The sequence below is a fragment of the Hylobates moloch genome, unplaced genomic scaffold, assembly GCF_009828535.3.
Source record: "Hylobates moloch isolate HMO894 unplaced genomic scaffold, HMol_V3 SCAFFOLD_23, whole genome shotgun sequence".
NCBI lineage: Eukaryota > Metazoa > Chordata > Mammalia > Primates > Hylobatidae > Hylobates > Hylobates moloch.
The window spans coordinates 23,497,534-23,521,127 of NW_026652298.1; the positions used below are offsets into that span (position 1 = coordinate 23,497,534).

The window sequence follows — 23,594 nt, forward strand, 5'->3', positions numbered from 1 at the left end:
AGAAAAAAACAATTAGGCATAAACCACAGTTGCTTTTGTACCAGCCTAATAATAGCTCCCCTTCACCCCGGTAATTAAAAACACAATGGATTTTCTATTTATTTATTTAGAGACTGAGTCTCACTCTGTTGCCCAGGCTGGAGTGCAGTGGCATGATCTTGGCTCACTGCAATCTTTGCCTCCCAGGCTCAAACCATCCTCCCACCTTAGTCTCAGCCTCCCGAGTACCTGGGACCACAGGGACACACCACCAAGCCCAGCTAATTTTTGTAGAGACAAGGTTTCACCATGTTGCTGGGGCTGATCTTAAACTCCTGGGCTCAAGTGATCTACCGGCCTTGGTCTTCCAAAGTGCTAGAATTACAGGCACGAGCCACTGTGCCCAGCCAGATTTTCTTTTTTAAACACAGCCATGCATCTCTGAATGACAGGGATATGTTATGAGGAATGCCTGATTTCATTGTGTAAACATAAATAGAGTGTACTTACACAAACCTAGATGGTACAGCCTACAACACACTATATGGTATATCTATTGCTCCTAGGCTACAAACCTGTACAGTGTAGTAACATAGTAACATAGTTAAGTACTTGTGCCATAGGAATTTTTCAGTTCCATTGTAATCTTATGGGACCACTGCAGGTCTGTCATTGACCAAATCACTGTTATGTGATGCACGACTGTAGTTGTACTATTTCATTGTATTAACTGATTACCATGTCATAAACACCAGAAAACATGCTGAATTATAATGGGAGTTCCTCCCTGTCCTCTCTATTGTCTCTTGCAGCTCAATATCAGTAGTTTGCAGATAGCAACCAGGAACGGCCATGCATCCCTTGTCAACTTCCTTCTCAGTGAGAACGTTGATCTGCACCAGAATGTGGAAGTGAGTTTATTCCAATGACATGGGCTTTGGTCCTGGCGCCGTGAGGTTAGCTGTGCCAGGGAGATGCCTCTTGCAGATATGTGTAGGAGATGAAATGTTTCACAAGGGAGGAATTCTTTCTGGGAAGGCTGGCTGACTTCTTTTGGAGGCTGAGTCTTAATCCTGAGAAATAAAATCCGAGGGATAAATTTTAGAAAGTCATTGAAGTTCCTGAACAAAATGAAAGCTTTGTGTTTTAAATATTGGTATTTGCTGCAAAAAAGCTTTCTCATATGTCTAGAGATGCCGTTACTCTTGTATTAATTTTATCAGTCTGGGAAAATAATGAAGCAGCTGTACATATCAAGAAGAGTGATAATTTTTCTCCCTTCACTGAATGTTCTTGTTTTTCTTTTGAAAGTCAATTCTTTATACTGATTTAGGTTTTCTGACGTTTGAATTGGCTTTGGCAGAATTAACAAAGGCCCTCTGTGCTGGAATTAAACAAGAAACATGCCTCTATTTTTCCACTCTATTTTCATTTCTCCATTGAGAATATGATTTCCTCTGATCTTGCTGAGCCATTACTATTTATTGTATTAACTCAAGAGGAGGGATGTGATTTAAACCATGTCAGTTTTTGGAGCATGGTGTTGGGGGAATTGGCTCTGAACTTACCTGGTTCAGTCCAAGGACACTTCCTGTTTTTCAGGAGGAGCTGCGCCCCTGCGAGGCGGGTGGCCCCGGCAAGAAGGCCAATGCCCACTTCTTTGCAATGTGAGATGCTTTCTCGTTTTTCACACTTAGTGCCTCAAGGAGGTTATTCCTGGGCAGAAGAGACCTACACAAAAATTCTTCCTTTCGTGCTGCTCCCATAGCCCCGCTCACATCATCTGTCTGCTTTGACCCTTGCTGGCCTCCGACAGTCTCTGACTTACTCAGCTGTGGTCTTCTACCTGTCCCCTCATCTCCCCTCCCTCCATCTGCTGGTGACGCTCTTGCCAACTCGCTATGGTCTCTCTTCCATCCATGTACCCCCATCTCCTGAGACAGAGCCTGGTGCAGATGGTAGAGTGAGAAAGGTCTGGGTTCAAGTCCTGTCTCTGCCACTTCCTTGCTGCATGGCCTTGTGGAAGTTGCTGATCCTCTTTATGTCTCATGTATGAAGTGGGGAATATGATATCAAATGTCTAGGGTTATTGACATGGTTTCTGAAAAACTATCAGCCTGGTGTCTAAAACAGAGTATAAACTGTTAGGGCAGCCTGGGCAACATGGCAAGACCCCATCTCTACAAAAATTTAAAAATTAGCCGGGCACAGTGGTGCATGCCTGTAGCCCCAGCTACTTGGGAGGCTGAGGTGAGAGGTTCACTTGAACCCAGGAGTTTCAGGTTACAGTGAATGACGATGGCTCCATTGCCCTCTAGCCTGGGCAACAGAGTGAGACCCCATCTCTGAGAAAAAAAAATAAAAGAAACAGTTGGGGAAGTGAGTGTGTAATAAGCACCACAATGAGAATGTGCTGAGTGTGTCTGATGCGTATCATTAGTATCAGCTATTCCACTTGAGCGACGCTGCACTTGTCCTAATCACTCACCCTCGTAGGTGCCTGTTCCTTCTCGCCACCCGCTCCACACTCAGCTCGGCTCCTGATCTGCACAATGTCACTGGATCTTCAGCCCTTGCTGTCACACCCCTGTCCACCTTCCCCTGGTACCCCCCCCGCCGCCTCCCTTATCATGCTGGATGCCCCTCACCTCCCTCTCTCTCATGCCTTAATCGCTTCTGCCCTCACTTCCCTTTGTTGCTTCTTCCCTCCCTTTTCCCCCTTCTCAGCTGCCGTCTCTACTCCTGGGGGCATGTCTCCTCTCATGTCTCCACAGGCCAGTAGCAGCTGGGTGGGACTGCAACAGCATGGGAGCCTGGAGGCAAAGTGTCGGGGGTAGACATAGGCCCTGCGGTTTAGCAGGGTCGGATAAGAAGCCAGTGGTTGGGATAAGTGAGAGGGGCCAGGGGCTCCATGAAGGGCTGTGGCTGGGAAGACAGGTGGTTTAGCCACAAAGCTGCAGAGGGCTTGGTGACCACCCTGTGGCTGGACGCTATGAGGAGAGAGCTGAGCATGAGGACGGTGCCCCTGAGTAAGGGGGACACGAGTCCTACAGGGCACACTAAGGAGTCGGGACTCCAGAGCAAATCAATTCAGGAAATTCCAAATGTGCAACAATTTTGCCCTTGTGGCTACTCTTATTGCCCTTTAGCTTTCTGAAGGCTCTGAGAAGTCCTATGGTTCAGCCTCTTTAACACTTATCCTTCATATTTGAGCTTAAATGTCAGTTCTTCAGAAAAGTCTTTTCTGACCTCCTGAAAGGTCAGCCTTCCCCCTATCCCCACACTGGCTCTTCTACTTCCAAAGCACTTAATTGTGTACTGTATTTGTGTGACTTAAAAAAATTAATATTTGCTTACCCGACTAGATTGGAAGATCCCTGAGAATGAGCTTTGTTCACACTAAATCCCTAGCAACCTGAAAAGAGCTTGGCCCATAGTAGGTGCTTAGTATGTTGTTCCAGAAAGAACAAAGGGGGTGGGCTGATTGCTGGGGAACGAGTTTGTTTCAAAGCCTTGGGATGACAATAAATGCTGAACACTTACTAAGGGTCACCACTGGGTTGGGCAGTTTCAGTACTTGGGAGATCATCAGGAAATAGCTGCTGAAATGAGTGGCTTTTTGATTTGAATGTTGAAGCCAGAACCTTCTGGATTTGAAATTTTTATTTCTCTCTGCAGCCTAAGGAGTCCCCTCTTCATTTAGCTGTTATCAACAACCACATCACGGTTGTAAACAGTTTATTAAGTGCACAGCATGATATTGACATCTTAAATCAGGTAAGCCAGGCAAATCAGAGCCTGGAGGGTCTCTTTTCTTAGTTTCAACACAGTGTGTGTTTATGGGGAGTTTTGATCAAGTTCAAGGTACCTAAAAATTCCTGGGAGGAACATGTGCATCCTTTTTATCCTTTTCCTTCTGTAACTCTCACTCCATCCCCATGACCACACACATACTTTTGTCTTTCTCAGCTACACAACTGGAGTTCAGCCAGTGCATGATTAAATCCTTCATGTTTAACAGGCCCAGCATTTTTGATAGAAAAACAGTAGCTCAGAACTAAATGGCCAGAGGCTCTTTAAATCAAAAGCCACTCCCCCAGAGTGAAATATTGTAATTGGCAGGGAGCCTTTCCCCCACAAGAAGGAAGCTTTGTTTCTATATTAAAGACAGCAAATGTGTCTTCTCTTTACCTAAAGGCAAAAGAGTCCTCTTGGAATAAAAGAAAAATCACCCCAAGTTCAGTCAACTGGAGCAGAATCAAATGACTCGTTAAAGCAATCCATCACTGGCTGGAAATGGGAATGCCGCAGCGGAATGATGAAGAGAATGGGGGTGGGCACTGAATGAGCCTGCTCTCTGGGGCTCTTCTTGGGCTGGCTTGCCCTCTTCCAGGATATGTAGGGGAGTGGGAAGAGGAGCCTTTCCAGGGTCCTGAGGCCAGATGAGACCTTCTGGCTGCCTCTTCCCAGAGAAGCCTCTGCGGTGCCCCTCCGGCTAGGGAGGAGCCACGGTGCAGTGGGCCTGCCTGCCTGTCCTAATGCACTGTGAAACCAGAGCATTGACTCAGACCTCTGCAGTCTCCTCCAATTCCCACCTATGAGCTCAATTTTGCTCTGAGCTGAATGAAGATTTACCTGTACTTCTGTCCCTTCTCTCCTGCAGGGAACCTAGCCTCCCTAGCCTCCTCCCCTGCCTTTACCTATCCCAAAAGTTTTTCTGGGGAAAAAACCAATCTCCTCTTGTTATTAAATATACTTATGCATTCAACTATGTTAATCTCTAAAATCTTTCCCAATGGGCAAAATCTTTGCTAAATACGGAGACAGAGCCTCGTGCTCACAGAACTGGCTAGATGTACTCTAGGGAAGGAGTGTTTGTTAGGCTTGCTATCCTTTTTCAGAACCAGACTTCATCACTTTAATTTTTTTATTAGACCAAGAATACACATAAAAAATAGGAAATTTTATATTTTAAATATAAAATATGTATGTACAATTAAAAATGTAAGCTAAAAAACTTAACGTGTTTGAAGTCCCCAGCAAAGAAAGATAACTCTTAATGTTTTAGTGCATTTCCTGCCTTCTAGACTTGTAGCAGTATTGTTAAAATGGGTTTTGTTGCATTTGATACATTCCATTTTCACCTCTGTTCCATGTTGGTACAGATCTTTGATAGGTTTGTCAGTATAAGTGTAATGTCTTGAATGACAAACACCTAGACACACTGCCTTTTGAAGGTGAGTCTTTAAGAAATGCTTTCTGGGGCCGGGTGCGGTGGCTTATGCCTGTAATCCCAGCACTTTGGGAGGCCGAGGCGGGCGGATCACGAGGTCAGGAGTTTGAGACAAGCCTGGCCAACATAGTGAAACCCTGTCTCTACTAAAAATGCAAAAAATTAGCTGGGCGCCTGTAATCCCAGCTACTTGGGAGACTGAGGCAGAAGAATTGCTTGAACCCAGGAGGTGGATGTTGTAGTGAGCTGAGATCACACCACTGCACTCCAGCCTGGGCAACAGAGTGAGACTCCATCTCAAGAAAAAAAAAAAAAGAAATGCTTTTTGGAGGCCAAGTGTTTTGGGTCACACCTGTAATCCCAACAATTTGGGTGGCCAAGATAGGAGGATTGCCTGAGGCCAGGAGTTTGAAACCAGCCTGGGCAACATAGTGAGACCTCATCTCTCCAAAAAAAAAAAAAAAAATTAGTAGAGCCTGTGGTCTCAGCTACTCAGGAAACTGAGAAGGGAGGATTGCTTGAGCCCAGGAGTTCGAGGTTACAGTGAGCTACTATCATGCTACTGCACTCCAGTCTGAGTGACAGAGTAAGAAACTGTCTCTAAGAAAAAAATTAAAATATAAATAAATATGTAAATGTTTTTTGGTAATATCCCCAGCATATTGGCCCTGTGCTCTGGTAAGGAAGAGTAGTGGGCCACATGCCATTGCCCAGCTCTGTGAGCCTGGGGTAGTTGCTTCCCTTTCTGGTTAAGGAGTTGGGCTAGATCACATCTAAGGCTCCTCTCTGCCCTAATATTTTAGAAATCTCTTCACATCTGCATTCCTTTTGGTGAGAGGTTAAGATGGGTGATTTTCTTGTGATTTCAGATATTTCTTTTGAAACTCTTATCCTCTTGATAGGAAAATGATTACTCCAGAAGGAAATTAGAAGTCTTGGACTCCTTTATACATTACAATGTAGAAAATTTAGAGAACAGAAATGCATTGAGAAGGCAATAAAAATAAACTAATCCCTTCATCTAGACCTTATCATTAGCATTTTTCTGTACTGTATTTTCTTCTCTTTTTCATTAAATCAAGCTCAACTAGATAGTATCATTTCCTAAAGTTTCAAACATTATATCAAAAGCATTTTTTATTTTCAAAAAATCTTCAAAATAATTTTTATTGTAGTAAAATACAAATAACAAAATCCACCATTTTAACCATCTTAAGTGTACAGTTCAGCAGCATTAATTACATTCATTTGGTATAATATCACCACCATCCATCTCCAGAACATTTTTCATCTTCCCAAGCTGAAATTTTATATCTATTAGGAAACAGTAACTTCCCATTCCCTCCTCCTCCAGCTCCTGGGAACCACCATTCTACTTTCTGTCTCTATACCTTCGACTACTTTAGGTACCCAATGTTGAAATCATTTTTTAAAAAATAATTTTTAATGGTTGCCTATTATTCCAATATACAGATGTATCATAATTTATCTAGTGAGTCTCCTTGTTAAACATGTAATTTCCTTTCAGTTTTTCAGTATTGCAAATAATACTGCAATGAATGCCCCAGTATCCGTTAAAAAATGTACGACCTGTGTTTTCCCTTGAGCCTAAATAGGATGGCTATATTTTCCATTTGTCTTTTCACCGTCCAAGTTTGTTCGCCTCCTTAATTTCATGGCAGAAGCAGCAAACCCCTCTGCATGTAGCTGCTGATCGTGGAAATGTGGAACTGGTGGAAACACTGCTGAAGGCGGGCTGTGACTTGAAGGCTGTTGACAAGGTAAGTGCATGGACTTTACTCCATTCAGCTGAGATGTTTGCTAAGACCTTCCCGTTGGATGTCAGCCTTGAGCAGAGGTATTGGAATATCCTTTGTAAAATAGGCACAAACTGGAGAAACCATGCATCTTCATAGTCAGTAAAATATCCCAATTTTGGTTGAGCTATGTCAGTAAGAATTTTTACTCTGAAGAACAAATATGTGTTTTGAAATTCAAATTCTGAAAAGCTTATAGACTCATATGGTCCAAAAATAAAAGAATATAATTAGTAAGGGTTTAACAGTAAAAATTTCCCACCCACCCCTGTTCCTACTTGTCTGGTTACCATACTACCCTGCTTATATGTATCCACTATTATAAATTATTTCTGTTCCTTCCAGAGTTTTTTATGCATATGCAAGCAAACATAAACACATTTTACTCTTATTCCCTTCCTCCATCCTTTTTAGACACTGATGGCATACCTATAACTAGTATACTGTTCTGCATTTAGCTTTTTTAGCATTATTAAGTGGAGATATTACTACATGGAGAGTTTCTTCTTTTTTTTTTTTTTTTAGAGCTGCATAGTATAGAGTGGCACAGACATATCACAACTTGTTCAACTAGTCCTCAGTTGATTGACATTTAAGTTGTTCCTAAGGTTTTGCTCTTATAAACATAGCTGCAATGAATGACTTTACATATGTCTAAACTTGTTTTTTTTTAAATTAAAAAATTTGTGGTAAAATACATATACATAAACACTGTCTTAACCATTTTTATGTATATAGTTCAGTATGGTTAAGTATATTCACATTGTTATGCAATTGGTCTCCAAAACTTTCATCTTGCAAAAGTGAAACTTTATACTTGTTCAATAACTTGCCATTTCTTCCTTCTCCCAGCCCCTGGGAACCACCATTCTACTTTCTGTTTCTATGTATTTGACCACTCTAAGTACCTCATATAAGTGGAATCACATGGTATTTGCCTTTTTGTGACTGGCTTAGTTCACTTAGCATAACATCTTCAAGGTTTATGTATGTTGTAGCATGTGTCAGAATTTCATTTCTTTTTAAGGCTAAATAACATTTCATTGTATGTCTATACCACATTTTGTTTATTCATTCATCCATCGATGGACATTTGGGTTGCGTCCACCTTTTGGCTATTGTGTAAACTTGTTTTTAAAGAAGGACAATTTTATTTCTTTCAAGTGGTGCAGTAATGCAGGCTAAGCTCCGGAGGGTTGTCAGAGAGCTGTGTTAGGTTCCAGCTTTACTGAATGTTATACAGGAGGCCCCTGGGTACAGCCCTGTCAGGTGCTCACGCAGGCCATATTACTTCAATCCTCACATCTCGGTGAGGTGGACAAAATTACTCCAGTTTTCAAGAGCAGGTTGGAGAGATTCTGATGACATTGGATCACACGCATAGTAAGAGGCAGAGCTGGCTTCAAACCCAAGTAGTGGCTGCTTTGTCATCTGGTGCTTTGCTACAACTGTCAGCAAAGATGACTGCTTCCGAAACTTGCAGTTTTCCCTTCCTTATTTTTACCCAACAGTTCAATAGCCAGCACCTCCCTAATTCACAGTGCAAGCCTGAGTCCACCCTACTCTAGTTCAGAATCATCCATTTTACATGCATAGGATCTAAAGTAGTTATATGTTATTTTACTTTTCTCTGTGTGTCAGTTTCTAAAATTAGGTTTGTTTTTTTTTTCTGATCATAAAAAAAGTAACACAGGCCAGCTGGGTGCGGTGGCTCACGCCTGTAATCTCAGCACTTTGGGAGGCTGAGGCGGGCAGATCATGAGGTCAGGGGTTCGAGACCGGCCTGACCAATATGGTGAAACCCTGTCTCTTCTAAAAATACACAAATCAGCTGGGCGTGGTGGTGGGCGCCTGTAATCCCAGCTACACGGGGGGCTGAGGCAGAAGAATCACTTGAAACCAGAAGGCAGAGGTTGCAGTGAGCTGAGATCGTGCCAATGCACTCCAGTCTGGGTGAAAGAAAAAAAAAAAAAAAAAAAAAAAAAGTAACACAGGCCCACTGTGGACAATTTAGAACACATAGAAAAGCTTAAGGAAGGAAAACACAACCCATAATGTTATCACTTGTGTGGAATTCCACCACTTTCACCAGTTGTGCCTGGTTAATTTGGTTTAACATTTAGCCTTAGTATTTTCTAATGCCGTTGTTTTGTAATTTATTCTACTTTTTCTTGAATACTTAATACCCCCAAAGCATTCTGTGGGTACGAAATCTATAGCATTGGGCAGGGATTTATGTTGGGGTCCCAGGTGCCTAGTGGACTAGATATTCCAGTAAACACAGTCAATACTACCATCTGACTTTGTTTTCAAAACAAGAGCTCACAGTTTACTGGGCCTCATGATTTGATTTTCCCAGATTTCCCTTCTTCTCCTTTCTTTTCAAGGTCTGGCACATAGTTGGCACCCAATATATAGTTAATTAATGAATAAAAAATATCTTTTCTATTGGCTCCCACAATTTTTTTTTTTTTTTTGCCAAAGAAAAGTGTTTCTAGGATCATGTTAGGGTCTGGTTAGGAAATAAGGAATCAAAGTTTGGTATAAATTTGACTTTCCTAGCAGCTTGTTCTCTGCTTGCCCTCTTGGCCTGAGGTGTCAAAAAGCTCTCAGAGAACCTTCTATCCATGCTACCTCCCAACCCCTAAGGGCTGAAGTGTTTGGATTTTCACTCCAGCATATATTCCCTTGGAAGATTTTCCTATGAACTTGGAAACTGGCTCTCAGAATGCTGCCTTCTCAAAGCAGGCTAATTATAGTGATTCAAATGGCTCTACAAGCCAGAATGTAGACAGCATACAATTAGAGGCTTGCTAAATGCCTGCAAAATGCAGTTCTTCCTAATTTCATTACTGTCTCTTTTGATTAGAGGCTGATTACTTTCAGCCCTAATTTTCCTGCTCGCCTGGGTCTTAGTGCCTAGACTAAGAACCAAATCATTTATGTTGGTGGGAATTGCACTTGTTGCAAATATCTAACCATGTAAGATAATACTTGGGATATATTTCTGGACCCATAAGGGTTCCTAAGATTGGAACTTCTTCTTGGGTCATTTCTGGCCATTAATTTTAATTGTTTTCTGAGCAAATTCTTCATGGGTCATTTGAAAAGCAAATGAGAACCACCATCCTTTGCTCAGGGAAAAATATTTAGATGTTGAAGTGGTGCACTCTATGAAATCCAGAGGATTCTGCTTGCAAAGCTCTATGCCCTGGCTTTGAGCTCTGTCCATCTTGAGAAAAGTGTATCTTTTTGTAATTCGTCTAAGATACCACGTGGACTCCAGGCAGTTCATTCCCAAAATTATATCCAGAACAGCCCTTGTTGATCATTCCATTTGTTTAAGATTCAAACCTCTCACCCTTGGTGAGAGGCAGTATGGTATAATAGAAAAAAATTCTAGTTAGGGGTCCAGTGACCTATGAATTACCAGGGTTGCCATTATTGATATTATTCTTAATAAGATCCAGCCCTTTTCTGTCTTATTACTCAATGCTCCTCAAAACATGGCTTCTTCTTCCTGGTCTAAAGTGGCTGTTCAGGCTCCTGCCATCATGTCAGCATTCCACTCAGGAGGGAGAAGAAAAGAAGGAAAATGCCATTCATCCCTCTTCTGTTGAAAGATACTTCCCAGAAGTTGCATGTCCCACTTCTATTTACAGACTATTGGCCAGAACTTAGGTCACATAACCAACTGCAAAAGAGGCTAGGAAATATTCAGGGTGGCACAGGTTCTAAAGGCTTTATATGCATTATCACATTTACCCCTGACCACTCCACTATGGGGTAGTTATAAAGACCCAAAGAAGCAAAGGACTGGCCTAAGTTTACCCAGCATGGGCTGGTAGAATCAAGATTTGAACCCAGGCCCCCTTGTTCCGAAACTAGAGCTCCTAATCACTAGGCCATACCACCTGCATTTTTTTTCTTGTTTAATTTTAGCAAGGAAAGACTGCCTTGGCTGTGGCCTCCAGGAGCAACCATAGCCTTGTGGTGGACATGCTCATTAAAGCAGAGAGATACTACGCCTGGAGAGAGGTAAGGAAGGACGATCACAGCACAGCAGGGGCTTTCCTGGCAACACCCATCTTCGTGCAGGGGCAATGGGGGGTCTGTGCCATTCTTTGCTCTAATGAGCAGAGCCCTGGTCAGTACAATTATAACTGTCCCTTCTGTCTTGTGCTGCCCCCATTCATGGAATGAACAGCTGCCTCTTCCTTTGTGGACATCAGACGTCAGAATTGAGAGTGCGTAGAGTTCACTAGGGCCAAGTGGCATTGACCAGGCCAGCTATAATGGGCCTAGCATGTGAGGCCCTGATGGGTGACACCTGGTTGTTCCCTCTGTCCACAGTCTGGCCATGAGCTATTCCCAGAAGCACAAATGAGTGGTTAAAAAAACTCCTTTCTGTGGCTCGGCAGTTTTCAACACACTGCTGTGCAGGCTTTCAGGCACTCAAGTATTCTGTGACAGTCACGAAAATCTTATTCATCTAAGAAAACAAAAAACCTTGTCTGTAAGTCATTCTTTTTGCTATTCTTTCATTTTTATTTCCTCTGATATCTGCTACCCATGCAGCTTCTCAATAGACTGCCCTCCCCTGCAAGATTCAACTCTATGCCCTCAGGCAAGAATGGCACTGCCAGGCACCATTCTTGACTTATAGTGATGTGTTGTTTCCATTCTAGGCTGCATGGCTACCCCTGACCCAATGTGTTAGCTCCAGAATTCAGGCCCTAATCACTTGGGGCCCACCCTGAGTTTCTACAAACCTGGATTGCTGTCCACCTGGCCAGTCCTGGAAAATTTCCCTTAAATCCTTAAAGCAAAAAGCATTTACTCATCTCCTTCTCTCTCACAATCCTGTTTAATTAGCTTGGTAGTCTTGATATATATGGATTCTTTTAAAGGTCACACCATCCTCCTTGCAACTTTCCTTGCCTGTAAAACAAAACAAAAAAAAGTGCTTTGCTTGTAAAACTTTTTAACAATTGGAACTCTCTGTTTCTTCTCTGCCATTCCTCATATTTCTATGTTCTTCCATCTCCTCCCTTTACCTCTTCCTCTTTTCCTATCCTCAGGCTCAATTTCTTAAATTATCATTGTATTTTATTGAAGACAACTTTACCAAGTTCCATCTTCTCTCTTTCTCTTTAACTTGCTTTCACATTTTCTTTGGAAATAGAAATATTCATTGGTTCTATTTTTAATTCCTGATAGCTTTTTAAAAATTCTTTTGGGTAGATGAGAATAAATTACTTTCCCACCAAATGAATATGCTCTCTTTCCTAATGAATCTTTAAGACATAAGAGTTAGGTATACTTTGAAAACCATATATAATACATGAATATAACTAAAGGAGACCCCCAGAAATGGTAAGAGTTGTTAACTCTGGTGACAATTGGGGTCCTGGGGTCTGGAGTGGGAGAAATACTTGTTTTTTAAGATACATCTTTAAACATTTTTTTTAACCAAATGCATTTATTATTTTAAATTCTCTTTGTTCATTGAACAAGTTTATATCCTCGCCTAATATAAAATGGTTCCTAGTAAAAGGATTAAATATATGATTTAAATTTCCTCTCTCATATCCATTTATCCATTAACCTAACCACCCAATCAGCCATTATTAAATTCAGTGGTTCAGAGGCAAATGGGAGCTTCCTAAAACCTGGCTTATGTTATTTTAATTTCCACCAGTTCTGGCTCATGTTATTCCTGCAAATAGTTCAGTGTTTTGGCAGGCAAGCTATTTAATGCTTCACTGGCTGCTGAAAAAGACCTAGGCTTTCCAAATCTCCTGCCCTTTTCAATGGAAGCCTAAGGGACCATCCAGTCCAATCCTGAAAGGCACAAACCACGTAAGTTTCTTGAAGAACTAAAAATGTTACCGCACAAAGATAAATGCAGAAGCATTTTGTGTTCTTCCCTTTCCCTTGTGACGTTTAGGCTTTTGATCTTGTTGGATTCATCATTGTTTCAGGAGATGGAATGAGGAGAGAAGGACAAAGTGAAGTGGCCCGCAGTTCCCAAGTTTGTTGGAGCTCCCCATCCTCAGTCTTACTTCTTGTAGAATTCCTGGGAGCTAGGCACTGTGGAAGTAAAGCTGAGGCTGGGTTGGAGAAGACCCTGCTTTTTACAGTCTCTGAAACAATTACGGGTAATTCACACCTCCCATTCCTATTCCAACTTCTGTACACAAAGTTCAGATACTAGAGGAAGGTTTTGCCCTTCTTGGCCAAGCTTCTCAGGAGGAGCTTATTGCACTTCCCTTGTCGAGCTTCCTGGAGGAGGTTGCTGATGCTGTGAAGGATCCATGGTCGGGGCCCATCAAGTTCTTCTCATCAGTTTTTAAACCCAGGGTCCTAGACACTTTTGGTTCATTTCCTGCCCCAGCCTGGATTCCCATCTTGTTGTCAAGAATATTTTCATTAAGATACACCTCTATTTAAGTGAAAGACAAAAATAGAAGTCACTATACATGAAAAAGGAGAGGTAAGTAGGAAGTCCCAGACTTCTTGGTGGGCCGCGTGTCCTGCATGTCCTTAACTGATCTGCAACCTTCTGCAGGAGGATTACCTGGATTCCTAGTGGCATAAGCACAACATGCAGTTCTAGGAAGCCACGATGCCTGCTTTCACTCAGTGATTTTCTCCAGTGTTTGTGGTTTAATTCTGCAGGACTCTGGTGGATTCTGCAGAAGGGACAAAAGGAACCTTTCAACAGTCAGAAAACAAGATGCCAATCTAGGCATAGTGCTGTTGGGCTAAGCCTGGCTGCAATGACTTTAAATGATGTCCACTCCTGTCCTCTCCACCCCGCTGGTCACCTCTTCCCCAAGCCCCACCCTGAGCTAGGCTCCTAGTTTGCTCTCCTCATGCTCACCAGAGAGCAAGATGAATGAGGGACCAGCTATGGGGTCTTATTAAGGATACAGCCAATCTGGGCTCATCAAAGCTTCAATATGAGAACCTCAGATACCCAAAAGAAGAAAAGGGGGTATGGGTTCAAACGAAGGCCATTGAAGATGGTTTTGTTGTTGTGACACATCCTTTCCCAAGACAGCCTCTCTGTTCTACGCAGCATGGACACAATAGGCAAAATCCCTTATTACATTTCCTATGTCAGACAGACGGTACCCAAGCTTTTAATTTCAAGCATTTGTTTCCATTTTGGATGGCAAAAAAAAAGATCCAGTGACAGATGGCATTGAAAACATAGTCTCGGTTACCACCTTACCAGTTATGTTTGAAAAACATATATACTCTGAAATAAGATAATAAGTAGAACATGTCTGAAATCTTCTGATACAATTATTTTCACTTTAGGAACATCATGAGAGCATCAGGGACCCATCAACAAGCTTTACTCTGACATTCAAGCACGATCACAGTCCAGAGACCAGACATATTCGCACGCTTCTCTGGGACCTGGCTTACCATCAGCTGAAGGCCAATGAGTGGCAGAGGCTGGCCCGTTCGTGGAACTTTACAGATGACCAGATTAGAGCCATCGAGGAGCAGTGGTCGGGTGAGTACGGACTAGCTGACATGGGCAGGAGGAATTCACTGTTAGGAACAGCAGTGCCTCCTGCTGTGAGGTCTTCCAAGGAGGTTCGTGGCACTCACAATAAGCCGCAGTCTTCAAGGGGTCCAGGAATAGGGGCAGCTAGCTTAGGTCCACACCAGTGATTTGGGCGTTAAGATTTGCAGAAAGTGAACACTCATGGTCTGCAGTAAACTGAAGTTTGCAAGGGATGGTTATGTTTATTGAGCCATATCAAACATGTGGCATTTAGCCTAGAGAGAAATTAAGGTTCCCAGCTGGACAGTCACTAAGGAAGCAAGGATTTAACAGTTGGTGTGTCAGTGGGAAGCCAATCTGATTTCTATGTTCCTTGAGACTGTCCTGGGGTGAATGGGTTTATTCTGTAATCAATAGGCTCACTGTTTAAGTCAGCGTTCCAGAAAGAGGAATTCCTCAAACCAGGTGGGTGTGGGAGAAAGGGTTGTTGCAGGACACTGCCTTAGGGGAGACTTGGCTGTCACATGAGTGACACGGGGAATACAGACTCAGAGGGCTTTCTTGGCTAGATGATTCCAACAATGGAATCATTTCAGCTGGACTCAAACTGTCAGAATTAGTGAGGTCAGGTCAGCTAGATTCCTTAATTTTGCTTTTTTGTGGTTAGATGAAAACCTAGGAAACACAGAAAGTTTACTTGGCATTAGTCAACTAATTAGCTTTGAAAACAACGAAGCCAACACGTTTCTTGGTGAAGTTTTCTATTCAGAACACTGCCCTCTCATGGACATCCTAAGACGAGAAGGTGTCCTTGCTCAGGGGTTGATTTGTATTAGGGATTGCTGGGTACTGGGGATGGCAGAAGCACAGCCTGTGAGCACACACTATTTACACCACATACAAGTAAATTATGAGACTTTGTATTGCACATTCTTAGGATACATTTTCATGTGAAAAATAGAAGAAAATCTATTGAAAACATTGAATACTAACTAGTTTCTAACTAGAAAAAATTTTTTATAGTTAAGATTTCTTTTTTGTCATTAATTAGGCTTATAGTGTTCTGTGAAGTCTTTAGGAAAATTGAGTTGCCTCCTGGAACTCTATCTTGACCTAAAGAGATGACTTGAAAATATAGTGTATCTTCAGAGTACTTGCCAGCAGGATAAGGAGGATTTTAAAGTGTTTTGATGGAAACTTTATGGAGGGCCTGGAGTGTTTTTTTCTGCCAGATGAGGGATAGATACATCAGCTCTCTAAGCCATGCATGTTTGATGGAGTTTATAATCTAGTTGGCACAATAACAATGACATTTACAATTCAATTACGTTGTGATCCAGGGTAAGGTTACCGGCACTGGGGAGTTTGTGGGCTTTTGAGCAAAGGAGTGACAGACTGATGATGGTATTTAAGAAAAATTAGTTTGTCAAGAGCAAGATTAGGAAAGGAACAGAGGACTTGTCCAGGAGTACATTCTGTAAGCACGCAGTTCCCTCTCCCTGAAATGCCCGCCTCTCCGTAACAGTCTGTCCAGTGAACTTCTCCCTCACCCCTGCGGAGCTCAGGCCCTTCCCTTGCACAGCATGTCTGCTCCTGCACGCTCTCTCTCAGAGCAAGGAGCCTGTAGTGAAGTCCTGTTGGGAACCACAGTGGCTTTGTGGCTCCCTATCCCAGTACTTCCCCCAATGCCTCTCTAGGCTGAGATATGCAGTGAGTATTTATCAAATGAATAATTCTGGCCCAGGGATGCAAACTTCCCTCAGAGTAGCTTCCTTGAGACTGAGTGGCAGAATGAATGGTGCATGCTTGCTGCTCAGAGTGGGGAATATGGAGCAGCAGTGGCAGCAGCACCCGGGAGTTTGTTAGATGCATGGATTCTTACCCCAGCCCTACTGAATCCAAACTTGCATTTTAGTAAGATACCCAGGTGAAATAAGCACTGTGAGTTTGAAGAGCACTGGTCTATGAGAAGTTGCACATTTCATTAAAACTGTTCCGCTGGGCAGGCACCACAGCTGTCCTCTCTCTTGTACACTCCTTTGGGTGTGTGCCAAGCACAGCAGGTGCATGGCAAGGGCTGGAGGGAAAGCAAATGCTGGTCATCATAAAGCAGCACAGCGAGGGCAACTGGAAGGGCTTTTTTCGAAGAGGAACAGGCAAGCAACCACAGTCATTCAGAAAGTTTAGTTGGAACTGAGATCACAATGGAAAGAGATAGCAGCTCGTGGTGTTTTACCTCGGACCTCTTGTGCTTGGCACAGGACATGAAAGCTTCCGTGAACATGGCCACAGGGCTCTGCTAATCTGGCTACACGGGACCCTGATGACTCCGGTTGACCCGGCCAAGCACCTGTATGAAGAGCTGGTACGCTCAGGTTTCCCAAAACTAGCTGGTAAGTGACAGTTTCAACAACAGAAATTCTTTCTCCCTTAAAATTTCAGGAAGCAGTCTACAGAAATACCATCCTGACCAGCTACAGTCCCAGCGTGGTGTTAGCTGTGGCTCACATGGAGTGTGGAACTATGGAAGGGGCTTGTAAGCTGTCAGCAGCTTCTCCTTTGGGGAATGACCCAGTCAATACTGGTTACTCATTAGCCCGGCAGTTCTGTGTCATCCCCCTACTCGGCATTTGAAAAAGTGTGGGAGTGTTTTTGTTTATGTGTATGTGTGGTGGGGGCAGGTGGGGTAGGGCAGAAGTGCTAAACTATCCCATACAGTTATAGGATTGTTCTCCACCACTAAGAGTTGTCTTGCTCAAAATGCCATTTTACCCCTGTTGATAAACTGCAGGTTAGTGTATTTGAAAATGTTATCTCTAGGTAGAACAAAAAGAGCAGACAGGCTATTACTTTGTCACCTGAGGTTATTGCTAAAAATCAGTCTGCCAAAATCACTGACCATATTGTCAGGAAAGATCGTTTAAAAACTCACCAATAAATTAGGAGGTCTTGTAGCTCTCATATAATAACAAGCATTCAAGCAAAATACAGGAATATCTGCCATTATTTTCACTGAAGCAGTTTTACCTGGAGCAAGAAGATAAATGAGTGAACACCGACTGATCCAATAGTTTCCAGCAGTAGTAGGTACAAGGAACAATGTGTGGATACCTACCTTCCATCACATGATCTCATAATATTGGAGTTTTTCCCTCAACTTTAACCCTGTTCCCATTGGCCCCGAGAATACTCGGCAGCAGTGCTTGCAGCATTACCCTGAGAAAACTTTGCCATGAATTATCTTGCTTTTATTATTATTTTTGGATCGCTCTAGTATGTTGACTTTGGAAACAAAAGATATCATTCTACTTATAGCATTCTGGTTTTACTAGTAGTATTTCCATTTACAAAATATGGAAATTCTTGATCATTGAAAATGTCAAGTCCTAGAAAATGTAGCATTCCTATATGTGATGTTACCATCGTTCTCAAACAATTGTTGGCCAAAGATTCATTCCATGAATCCATTTTTTCAGAAATTGACGATTCGGATGATTCAGACTATTCTGATGTTAGTTCTGTTTAGAAATAACTCCAAGAAGCTTTTATATTTGTTTTTCACAATGAAAATCAATCAGATTTGCTTCATCCTCAAAGAGCGTGTTTATGTAAAATTAAAGCAGCGCTGGCAGTGGGCTGAGCTTTTTTTTCTAAATGGGAAAAGGGTTAAACGTATTCTTCCTATGAAAGAGGTTCCATAAGAACTCTCAGAGAAGACGAGGATGCAGTCCACTGAACTGGCTAAGGGTATGTGTTCCGACGCAAGGCCGTGTGAGCTCACTCTTGAACTCCAAAGCTGACTGACTGGTTGTAAATCTTGAGCAAGTTCTGTGACCTCCCTGTGACAACCTTCTCATTTATTAACTAGGAAAGAAAATAAAAATGTTTACTTCAAAGGGCTGTTGTGGGATTTAATGAATAATAGTGCCTGGTAGACAATCAGTGCTTTAAAAATGTTAGGTATTGATAAATGTTATCTTATTTTTTCCAGAAAAGACTCGTCATTTCAAAAGCAAAACTGACTCAAACTCCAAGAAATGTGTAGTTTCATAAATGCCTAAAGAAATTGTATTTACATGATTTTCCACTCAGCACTTAGTTCTTTTAATGCCATAAATTTCTTCTAGCAGTAGCACTGATTTTCAACTATGATGATGGTGACAGGGTATTCTAACAGATGAAAGAAGAGTAATTCCATGATACTTTTCAACCACTAAAAAGTCAAATATAGGTTTTTCTGCTGAAGGCAAGTTGTATATGATTTTCCCATTTCTGTCATTTGATGTAACACATGTAATAAGATGATCTAGGAGGGTTTTGTATGTCATGTTTTTTTAAAAAACTCATGGGAGCAGCATCACGGTACAGTAAAAAAACAAGTTTTTACAGTAGACAAATATGGTTCTGAACTTGGTTTTGCCACTTATTAGATGTGAACCTTTGGGCATGTTAATGTTGTTTAAGTTCTTAGATCTTCAGTTTCCTTCTCTATAAACTGGGAGAAATGTCTATTTAATCCATAGGGTTGGAATGAAGATGAAGGGAAAATGCCTGTGAAATGCCTAGCCTCATGACCATAGTACGGAAATCAACTGTTATTTCTCTTTCAGTAAGAGAAACTGGGTTTGGAATTTAGTCACTGTTGACTTTAAATCACACATTTTGTGTAATATATTACTTAGGAAAGACCAGAAGTATGTACACCAATTTTTTTTTTTTAAATCTCTTGGTGATATAATTACAGATGATTATTTTCTTTGTACTTCTGGGTACAGTCCATTCTTTTTTTCACAATAAACATGCATTATTTTTATAATCTAAGAGTTATGAGATAAATGTAAAATTGAGTATCAATTTGTGTCAGTTTATGTGCACCTATTCATTGGAATTTAACTCTCCATTCTCAGATTCTGACTCTAAATTTACAAGGCACATAATAAAACCATAAGCAATTTTAATCCAGTTATTCTATCATGAATTTATAGTTTTATGTCTTTGTCTCATACTGATTATAAATGGCCCACTTAATCTTACGAATGTTTAAAACAGCTAATAGATTCACATGATTCCAAAATGTTTTTCAAAAACGTATTGAGAGGTATTGTCCCATCTGTTCTTCAGTATGGCCAGTTTCCACTGACCTCTCTTTCTCTATCACTGCTCCCCACCAGACTGGGGTAACCTCTTTATGCAAAAATAAACAAACACGAATACATACTATAACTGTGTCAAGTGTTAAACTGTTGAATTTCCGTTAACTTAGGCCAACACTAATTGCTTGGTGCTTTAGACAACATTTCTAGAGCTTAAAGCTTAAAAATATGTTTATAATATTCTTAATCACAACATTCATAATATTCACTTCAGTTTGTCCATATTGTTTTGGCTTGGATACTGAAAACCATTCCTAGTTGTAGTCTAGATTCCTCAAAAAGTAGAGCTTGTCTAAGACTGAAGTTTGTGTGCAACAACTTTTTCAGAAGTGTACATCCGGGGAAGCAGGAGGGGAGGAGAAAGGGGAGTTGCCTAGGGAAGGAGGGAGAGCGAGAACAAAGTGAATTACCTAAGTGGCCATCACTTGGTACAAGCATAACTGATTATTTAATCTTGGGTTACTCTATTCTGAGACACACGGTATACTAATGCATCTCAGGACAATTCATACAGGGAGAAGGAAGGAAGAATTGGTCTGTTTACCACAACGCCAAGTATTAATGCTGGGTTGCATGAGTGGGCTCCCCACTGGAGCCTGCACTATCCTGACTCAACTGGGAGTGAACGGGGAAGCCTGGGAAGAGCACGCACACCGAAAGGACGCGAGATGAGGTGCTGGTGGTTTGTGTTCATGAAAAGCTTGCTGAAGCCCATGAGGGGTGGAGCTGTTCACCACGATGGTAGCCGGGCCAGAATCCAGAACAAGTGTTGTGTAAATATCTAATACCCTTTAAGAAACAGTCTGATAATAATTCAGAAAGGCCTTAGTGGGCCCCATTAGAAAATGGGATTCTATTTGCCTATATCACATTTATTCTCTGATGTCCTGTGAACAATGTGAGGCAGCAAGAAAACCTATTTCCTATAATAAAAATTAGTGCAGAGAACTTAAATTCAAATTGGAAGAGGCTTCAGATGATTAAGTCCATCCACTCTGTTAACGATATGGAAATTAAGGTCCTGGACAGACTCTTTAGAACCTGTTCATTTTTATGTATAAGTAAGTACTGTGAAATAGTAGGTAGATTTTACTCTTATTTCACAGATGAGGATCCAGAGATTCATTTAATTGTCTGGCCCACACAATCAGTCAGCAATAAAACCATTAGAAGCCAAGTCTTGTTCACCTAAATCAGTTCTGCCCAGGTGGTTTCTTTGTATTGGCCAGCCAATGAAAAATTGCTGCCTAGGCCTAGGTCTGCTGAGTTGCTCAGGGCTACACCACCACAGAACAGTGTTTAGATGTTCGGCGAGAACAAGGTAGGTTCAGTGCTGCAGAGTTTCAAATAAGGTGAGAAAGAACACCAGAAACAGGATCATTCTAACAGGAAATTTCTGATACTTCTGTAACTCTAGTGCTAGTATTACAAATGTTTTCCCTTTTGGCATTAAAAAATGATTCATAGGTGTTGCCATTTCCGTCTATTTTCAACTGTTAGAATCCTGGAAAAATGAAGACTAACAAACACGTTAAAGCCACAAAAAACTTGGGGCTGCGCGTGGTGGCTCATGCCTGTAATCCCAGCACTTTGGGAGGTTCAGGCGGGCGGATCACTTGAGGTCTGGAATTCGGGACCAGCCTGGCCAACATGATGAAACCTCGTCTCTACTAAAAAAAAGATACAAAAATTAGCCAGGCGTGGTGGCTGGCACTTCTTCTAATCCCAGGTACTTGGGAGGCTGGGGCAGGAGAATTGCTTGAACAGGGAAGAAGGAGGCGGTGAGCCAAGGTCACACCACTGCACTCCAACCTGGGTGACAGAGCAAGACTCTGTCTCAAAAAAAAAAAAAAAAAAAAAAAAAAATCACTATTACACTTGGTCTTTTTTAAATTAAAAATAAAAATATCCTAGTTTCTACTAGTTCTAATACTTTGTTTTTAGTAAGGTTCCTTCTCAACACTTTGAGTGAATTACAGCTGTGTAATACTGGAAATGATTTAGTGTTTTATAGTGAAAATAAATTTATATACTTTGATGATGTAATCAGCAACAGGCTAAACATGTTCAAGAAATAAAGTCCAGTTTCTTTTTTAATTTAAAAAAGTTTTACTTAATTGCTTAAATAAAAAATAACATTAAAATAATTTCTACATATAGTTACAAAGCATGGTAGAGCCTGAAAAAGCCTCTTGTAATTTTGAACAGATGAACATGATGTATCCATGATGTTCTAACAATATGGAAAAGATAAAAACAAAAGACTTCTAACCTTTGGTAAGACCAGAGGCATTAAAAGACCCCACTATGGACATATTCACTTTAGTCAACCACTTTTATGGAATGAACACTTGTGAGAGACTGGGTGTGAGCTGATCTGGTTCCAAGTGATCTGGAAGCTGAGGTACCACTTTCAGGATGAATGGTCCGGGGATATTTTGCTGCAGTTGCTTGAGGAATGGTTTGCTGAAAAGACAAAAATCTGCTTTAATAATATCCCAAGATTATGTATACTATGTATCATTTCATCATCTATCATCTATAATTTAACCCAACAAACATTTATTAAGATCCAGTAGAAAGAAGCAATGAATGGAGTGAAGCAGCTGTTAATTAGATGAGGCCCTTCTCTGTAAGGAACCCCTACCCAGTCTGACTGACGTGTTCAACACTCACAATGTAATATCAGAGCTATATCCACAAGGATCATTAAGAAAGCCATGGCAGCCATTCCTCCAACAGGGCCAAGTGGAATCTTGTAATGTGTACAGAGGCTTTGTATACAGAGAGAAACTCTGTAGTGTTTGGAAGAGGGGTCAGCCCTGAGCCCTCCCCTCATTCCATCCAACTTCCTTCTCTCTACTTGACTGTTAGTATGTGGAAACCAATCCCAGGGGCACAGGGAAGCCCTCAGGATGCAGTCTGGTCCTTGCTTTAAACCAGAGCCCTCATATTTAACCTGGTTCACCTGGGAGCAGACTAAAACTTTTATGCACATCACCTCAGAGCTCAAAGGAACACCTCAGACATAAGCACTGAATCATTAAAGTCAGGACACACATGACTCAGTCTACACATATAACATGCATGTAATGCATGTTAAAGTACACACTATGTATACCAGTACACATTACATGTAAACATATGAAAAATATGTATCAGTACAAGGCTTTTTCCAATTAAACCCAATAAAGCTTCTTAGTAGCCAGCAGTGGGATTTGTTATCAAGGTAAGTTCTCAGTCCATGTCACTGACAAAGACATGTCAATTTCTATTAGGGTCTTCCACTTAGAAAAGTCATTGTTAAAATACTTTAAGTACAATTACATACTTTGTAATAATTTGGTCAAAACATTCACTATGTATTTAAAAAACTCCAAGCTGTAGTTTTTGCTTAAAAAAAGAATGAAACCTCTTAAAAACAAAAGATCCTGTCAGATTCCATTTTAAAAAGAACTCCTTTTTAAAGAAAAATAACTTTTCTTAAAGTATCTTATAAAAATGTTTCTTTGTACATAAATAACTGGATAACCATTATAAATAGGAGATACTCTTGCAACAGATAGGAAATTTTAGTTGCCAGCCACCTAATCTGAGCCTACCAAAAAGGCTTTCTCCTTGGGGAGGATGGGCAAGAGGGACTGTAGAAACAAAGTAGCCACTGAAATTATGATACACAAAATATGACAGAGAATGAAGTGGCCCTAGAAGCATGCAGTTATCCAGCAGACGAGGCTACAGTGTCACAAATCGCATCCTTGGTTTTTTAGTAATAACTATTTCTGGTAGATTTAGATCTTGATTCCCAGGGTGAAAAGAAATACAGTACAAATGACTGCCACTGTGTCTGTCACATAGTCCAGGCGGCTGATAGCTATCTGATTCCT

At 41.4% G+C, this 23,594-nt stretch overlaps 2 protein-coding genes across 4 annotated transcripts in view; one reads left to right on the forward strand and one right to left on the reverse strand.

Moving 5' to 3' along the window:
- The window catches only part of ANKDD1B (ankyrin repeat and death domain containing 1B), a 57,413-nt gene extending 38,006 nt beyond the window's left edge, over positions 1-19,407 (forward strand). The window contains exons 8-14 of the mRNA XM_032144996.2: positions 792-890; positions 3,658-3,756; positions 6,895-6,993; positions 10,972-11,067; positions 14,359-14,560; positions 16,816-16,947; positions 18,546-19,407. Of these exons, the coding sequence (XP_032000887.1) occupies positions 792-890; positions 3,658-3,756; positions 6,895-6,993; positions 10,972-11,067; positions 14,359-14,560; positions 16,816-16,947; positions 18,546-18,607 (789 nt within the window). The 3' untranslated portion in view covers positions 18,608-19,407. The remainder of the gene's footprint in view (positions 1-791; positions 891-3,657; positions 3,757-6,894; positions 6,994-10,971; positions 11,068-14,358; positions 14,561-16,815; positions 16,948-18,545) is intronic.
- POC5 (POC5 centriolar protein) overlaps positions 13,538-23,594 on the reverse strand; it is a 45,412-nt gene continuing 35,355 nt past the window's right edge. The window contains exons 12-15 of one of the 3 annotated variants that reach the window (XR_009211812.1): positions 21,980-22,173; positions 17,487-17,581; positions 14,470-14,770; positions 13,538-13,724 (exon numbers count right to left, since the gene is read on the reverse strand). Coding sequence is in view for 1 of the 3 variants with exons in the window: in XM_032144995.2 (XP_032000886.1) it covers positions 22,030-22,173 (144 nt within the window). In the remaining 2 variants the exon portion in view is untranslated. Of the gene's footprint in view, positions 13,725-14,469; positions 14,771-17,486; positions 17,582-21,718; positions 22,174-23,594 lie in introns of those variants that run through there. The other 2 variants (XM_032144995.2, XM_058434088.1) reach the window with 2 other exon arrangements.